This window comes from Sinocyclocheilus anshuiensis, unplaced genomic scaffold (genome assembly GCF_001515605.1).
Source record: "Sinocyclocheilus anshuiensis isolate Anshui unplaced genomic scaffold, SAMN03320099.WGS_v1.1 scaffold816, whole genome shotgun sequence".
NCBI classification, from domain to species: domain Eukaryota; kingdom Metazoa; phylum Chordata; class Actinopteri; order Cypriniformes; family Cyprinidae; genus Sinocyclocheilus; species Sinocyclocheilus anshuiensis.
Window position 1 is genome coordinate 364,524 of NW_015554154.1, and position 6,782 is coordinate 371,305.

General features: G+C 36.8%; 1 protein-coding gene across 3 annotated transcripts in view; it reads left to right on the forward strand.

The window, feature by feature from the left end:
* The window catches only part of LOC107670756 (nucleosome assembly protein 1-like 4), a 16,674-nt gene extending 14,814 nt beyond the window's left edge, over positions 1 to 1,860 (forward strand). For all 3 annotated transcript variants that reach the window (XM_016463497.1, XM_016463499.1, XM_016463498.1), the window contains one exon: positions 1,147 to 1,860. In XM_016463497.1, coding sequence (XP_016318983.1) covers positions 1,147 to 1,185 — 39 coding nt within the window. In that variant the 3' untranslated portion in view covers positions 1,186 to 1,860. The remainder of the gene's footprint in view (positions 1 to 1,146) is intronic.
* Positions 1,861 to 6,782: the final 4,922 nt, after the last annotated feature.

Here is a 6,782-nt window from a genome sequence, read left to right on the forward strand (position 1 = left end):
ACATTTCAGAATATAAAGCAATGTTAATTCAGCTCTTAATTTGTCATATATATATATATATATATATAACTAACTCTCTGTTTTGTGTGAAATAGGACCAAGATGAGTAAAACTAAACTATTGGTAAAACTGGTATTTTCACAGTCAAATTTATTTTGCGATTAATTAGATTAATTAATCGACACATCATGTAATTAATTAGATAAAAAAATGTAATCGACTGACAGCCCTAATATACATACATACATACATACATGCATATATATATATATATATATATATATATATATGTGTGTATATATATATAAGAATCCAGAAAAATATAAATCCAGAAAAATTATAAGTCGAAATTCCAGAAAAATAATAAGCAGCACAACTGTTTTCAACATTGATAATAATAAGAAATGTTTCTTGAGCAGCAAATCAGCATCTTAGAATGATTTCTGGAGGATCATGTGATACTGAAGACTGGAGTAATGACTGCTGAAAATTAAGCTTTATTAAAATTAAACTAAGCTACCATCCCAGGAATAAATCACATTTTAAAATATATTAAAATAGAAACAGCTATTTTAAATTCTATTAATATTGTACAGTATTACTGTTTTTTTTTTGTTTTTTTTTGGTGTTTACAGACTGTAGTATTTCAGAACAATCTTTTTTAGCAGCTCGTTACTTCAATAAATTGTTTGCACTTGAGAAGAAGTTTTGAGTTCTGAAATTTTTTTTTTTTTTTTTCAAAAGATCAGTTGAGATTTGGTTTGTCGTGATATGACCCCTTCATGCACAGCAACTGGTTCAGACATAACATTTTCTTTCGGTGGATCAGGCTGTGGTGAAAGACGCTTTCTCGCATTTAGTTATAATGATGTATCTGCAGTACAAAAGAGTGGTGATTCACTTTAGATTCCCTGATGATTTTATCTTAATTAATGACTGCATTCACATTGTTGGTGCTACAAAGGCCTAGGATACATCAGTGTAAATGTGCTTTCATGAGCCACTCTTCTGTGATGAAGATGCATCTCCCTTTCTTTCTCCTGCACTCCTCCTGCAGTTGCAGATACTGTATCAACTTTTTGAATAAAAAAAGTTCTCTCTCCCTTTCCCCATCCCTATCTTTTATGTTTTGTTTTGTTTTTTCAGACCGGGGATCCTCAGCCTGCAGAGTGCAAACAACAGTAGTTTGGATCACTCACTCCTGCCACTGTCAAACCCCATCAGCTCACCTAGAATCAGCCCTGTAGTGCGGCGTACATTCTCTGATGAGCACACCATCCAACAAAACAAAACATGATGATGCAATACATTGGTAAACTAGTTTTTTAACCTACAAAATTTGCTCACTTTAAAATCCAGTTGCTATACTACAACACTATTGATAAATTGGGCAATTCCAGATTACAATTCCCGGCTTCAGAATGTAGATATATACATAAATAAATGTAAAACTATTTTTTAATTCATCATTTAGACATGTACAGACATAATGACTTGAGATATGTCATTGCATAGCCAAAAAAAAACAAAAAAACTTGTATTCTGACTTCCTGTGCACATCTAACCTTTGTCAAGGTTGTTTGTATTTAACAAATAGTTTCTCTTCTCATTTCTGAAGTGTTCCGTGTCATGGGCATAACCATTTTTTATGCAGTATATCTATTTATGTACTTTTTGAACAAAACTGTTTATGTTCATGCACTTATTTATGGAATGTGCTAGCTAGCTAGCCAGTCCAACTAATGTATCTGCGATATCTTGCAGGCATCAATTAATTGTGTTTAATCATATCCGGCCTCTTTGCAATATAAATATCTAACATTTCCATCTTCATTCGACTTTCTCTTTGAAGGTCATAATAAAAAAAAACTCTGCACTCCTCTACATGAGTATGCTCAGTCGATGTAGTCTCATTTTTTATATATATATATATATATATATATATAAATGTATTTCAGTATACGTTATATCCATAATGCTGGAATTGCTCAATTTAGATAGTATTCAAAGATGATAGGGCAAGTCCACTGCCAATGGTCACTGAATTCTGAGTGAACTGCAGGTGATTACATGTCCTTCGAGATACAACATCGCATCCCAAAGTTGACTGAATTCATTTATTTTGTGACTTAATCTCATAGATTACTCAGGGTTTTTTATGCCAAGATGACAGTGTGCAAGTATCCAGCATTGTGAAACTGTTGATATCTAACCTGCTTCATGTTCTCTTTTGTCTTGTAAAAGAAGGAAGACTTTTGAAATGTGGCTTTTAGTTATAACAGAGTTATTTATATACAGTGGGTACGGAAAGTATTCAGACCCCCTTAAACTGTATATTTTCCATCTTTATATTATTGTTTTGAACTCTGTCTTGGTCTTGTGCTTCTTGGTGGATCCCTGAGAGAATATGTTTTGCTAATGTATGTATTGTACCCAGTTGATTATAGCCCCTTTTAGCATTTAAAAATGCTTTTGCTGTACTGCCCAAGCACTTACAAAAAAAGTGTCTTTTATTGCCAAAGAGAGTGATCTGATTTCACTTTACCACAACTTTTTCTGTGTCAAGAGTATTTCAGGTCTGCATTTCATTTGAAATAATTAGATATTAATGCTAAAGAATGCATGTTATGGTGAAGGAATATTTCAAGTTCAATACGAGTTGAGCTCAATCAACAGCATTTGTAATGAATTACTACAAAAGATCATTCAGATTCATTCCTTGTTTTCTTTAAAACTAAAAAGCATTATGATGAAATACTTGCAGTGGAAGTGAATGGGGCCCATTTTTGGAGGATTTAAAAGCAGAAATGTGAAACCTGTAATTCTGTAAGTATTTACGCTATTCTGTTAATGTGAAAGATTCATGCTTTTTAGAATTGGTTGTTTTCCAGTCCACCTTTGTTTCTGGTTAGTGAATGAAAGGAGGAAGTCAGTTGTGAGGAGAAAAGAAGTAACCCTTAGGCTGAAAGAAGTGATGAAAAGTTCAAGACCAAATGCCTAAGTTAGAAGAATAACTGTTACAATGTCTGACAAATTTTGCTGCATTTTACCAATAAATATAACACCAATTATTTTTAAATGATTAAAAATACTTTTTTACAAGTTATAAATTATCCATCTGTTGTGATAGTTCTATGCTATTATTGTGATGGGTGGTAATGACATGGGCTTACAAAAATCACCTTTTGTTTCAAAAAATTCCAAATTAATTTGTTAGAGGAAAACAGCTAAATTATTTTTTTTCTGTTCCCTAATCCTAAAATAGTATTTAAGTACATCTCTGTTTTTACATTTTAATTTTTCAGATTTGTTTGCGAGAGTTATAATAATGATCACAATATGATATATGCTTATAATTAAATAATAAATCATACTACATTATGATTATGCTAAACTGTCATCTAGGCAGTGTCTGTTTGTTGTCTTCTAAAGTCAAATCTAAATCTTACAGATAATATGAAGAAGTTCTTTTGTTAGTATTGTCTGTAGGGGGCTCTGCATCTGTTAACCACTGCATACACTCACTTTATTAGGTACACCTGTTCAACTGCTTGTTAACGCAAATATTTAATCAGCCAATCACATGGCAACAACTCAATGCATTTAGGCATGCAGAAATGGTTAAGACAGTCTGCTGAAGTTCAAAACGAGCATCAGAATGGGGAAGAAAGGTGATTTAAAGGGATAGTTAACCCAAAAAATGAAAATTCTGTCAATAATTAGTCACCCTCATGTCTTTCCAAACCCGTAAGACCTTCGTTCATCTTCAGAACACAAATTTAAAACACTTAATATTTTTGATGAAATGTGAGAGCTCTCAGACCCTGCATAGACAGCAACGCAACTGTAATGTTCCCAGGTCCTGAAACGTAGTACGGACATCGGTAAAACAGTCCATGTGACATCAGTGGCTCAACTTCAGTTTTGCAAAGCTACGAGAATACTTTTTGAGCGCAAAGAAAACAAAAATAACAATTTATTCAACTATTCTTCTCCGACCAGTTAAGTCTTCAGCCATTTTAGAGTATCACAACACATACGCACGCTTTCCCCTAATGCCGAGTTCACACTGCACGATTTTCAAAGTCGTCGGGTCACCATGGTTTTCACACTGCACGACTATCTGAGGTAGCAGTCAGTCGCTGCTGTGTTCACATTGCATGATGGATCGGCGACAGGAGGTTACACACTGCATGACTTCACAATAGGAAGAATCGCCAACAACTCTGTCTGGTCCGCAAACTACGTTTCACAACAAAACGCGAGAAGTGATAAGGAAATAACGCGAGAACCCGCGTGCGTCAGACCGGAGTTCTCGAGCGAGACTGGAATTATAAAATATGTATATAGCCCGCAAATTGAGCTGGTTTCCAGCTACAAGGAGAAAAAGAAAAACAGATTATACAGGAGGGAGATGCAGGGAACAGGGATTGGGTGTTCTGCAAAGAGAGTTGGAGGTAAATAATTTTGCAGTAACTGTTATGCTGATGTTGTGGCTGGTCAAGCAAATGTTTGTGCTTGTTTCTGTATGATATAATTGTTCATATATCTATTAAAATACTGATATTCTGGTCTATAACTCCTCCCCGAACTTCCCTCTGCCCTGTATCTTGGTCTCTCATTGGCTGTAGGTCATCGCCGATGTAGTTTTCAGTCAGAAATCATTGCACACAGCGTGATTGTGAATCGCCGATAGCTCCAGATATTTAGCATGCCAAATATTTTGCGGGCGTCGGCGACATGTCGGCGATTCCCTCAGATCGCGTCTTTGATACTTCACACTGCGTGATTGTCACTCGCGTGAACGAGCACCGATTTGCCTCCGATTTCGGGCATTTGTCGGCGATTTCGCAAAACCTGAATCGGAGCTAAATCGGGCTAAAATCGTGCAGTGTGAACTCGGCATAAAGCCTGGCTCACACTATAGGATTTTTAGCCCGATTTAGCTCCGATTCTAGCTCCGATTCTCGGGAGGGGGAAATCTTGTAGAGCCCCTCGATCGGTCCCGATGTTCGGTGCAGATTATCTGGTAATGTGAGGCATTCACCGATCGAAACATGTTTGATATTTAGGATTTAAATCGGGACTATATGATTACGTCAGTACTTTCACAATAGCCAATGCGCGACTGCAAAACAGCAGCTGTACGGCCCCGTTGGATAGTGGAGACGGAGGAAACTGCTTCTTGACGTTTTATAGTAACACGACTGTCTGTATAATGTGTCGAAAACGTATCACAACCGTAAGGAGAGATTTTAAAACTCCTGTAGTGTGAGCCAGGCTTAAGCGTAAACAACGCTGATTACGCAGATTACGTTCATGCACAAGCTTTCTTCCACGAACATAAAAAATGCTGATTACATCGATTACGCTCTTGGGTACTCTCAAAAATGGCGGAAGACGTAACTCGGGGGAAAATAATTGTTAAATAAATTGTTATTTTTGTTTTCTTTGCGCTCAAAAAGTATTCTCGTAGCTTCACAAAACTGAAGTTGAGCCACTGATGTCACATGGACTGTTTTACCGATGTCCCAGATTTCATAATCGGTTAGGATTTTAAAACTCCTGTAGTGTGAGCCAGGCTTAAGCGTAAACAACGCTGATTACGCAGATTACGTTCATGCACAAGCTTTCTTCCACGAACATAAAAAATGCTGATTACATCGATTACGCTCTTGGGTACTCTCAAAAATGGCGGAAGACGTAACTCGGGGGAAAATAATTGTTAAATAAATTGTTATTTTTGTTTTCTTTGCGCTCAAAAAGTATTCTCGTAGCTTCGCAAAACTGAAGTTGAGCCACTAATATCACATGGACTATTTTACCGATGTCCTTACTACGTTTCTGGACCTGGTAACATTACAGTTGCGTTGCTGTCTATGCAGGGTCTGAGAGCTCTCACATTTCATCAAAAATATCTTAATTTGTGTTCTGAAGATGAACGAAGGTCTTATGGGTTTGGAACAACATGAGGGTGAGTAGTTAATGACAGAATTTTCATTTTGGGGTGAACTAACCCTTTAAGTGACTTGGAATGTGGCATGCTTGTTGGTGCCGGATAGGCTCATCCGAGTATTTCAGAAACTGCTGATCTACTAGGATTTTCACACACAACCATCTCTAGGGTTTACAGAGAATGGTCCGAAAAAGAGAAAATCAAGTGAGTGGCAGTTCTGTGGGCAAAAATGCCTTGTTGATGCCAGAGGTCAGAGAATGACGAGACTGGTTCGAGCTGAGAAAAAGGCAACATAATTCAAATAGCCACTCGTTAAAACTGAGGTATTCATAACAGCATCTCTGAATGAATATCGTAGCCCATAGTGTCCATCTTACGATGGCTACTTCCAGCATGATAACATACCATGTCACAAAGCTCAAATCATCTCAAACTGTTTTCTTGACCATGGCAAAGAGTTCACCATACTCAAATGGCCTCCACAGTCACCAGATCTCAATAGAGCACCTTTGGGATGTTGTGGAACGACAGATTAACATCATGGGTGTGTAGCTGACGGATCTGCAGCAAGTATGTGATGCTGTCAAATCAGTATGGACCAAAATCTGTGAGGAATGTTTCCAGCAACTTGTTGAATCTATGCCATGCAGAATTATGGCAGTTCTGAAGGCAAAAGTGGGTCAAAAGTAGCAAGGTGTACCTAATAAAGCGGCTGATGAGTGTATGTTGACCTCTCATACTTTCTTTAGGCAAAGAGTTTATTTATAACCCCCTATTACATTCACATGACATCTGTCAATCAGTGTAATATGTACTTTTCAAATGT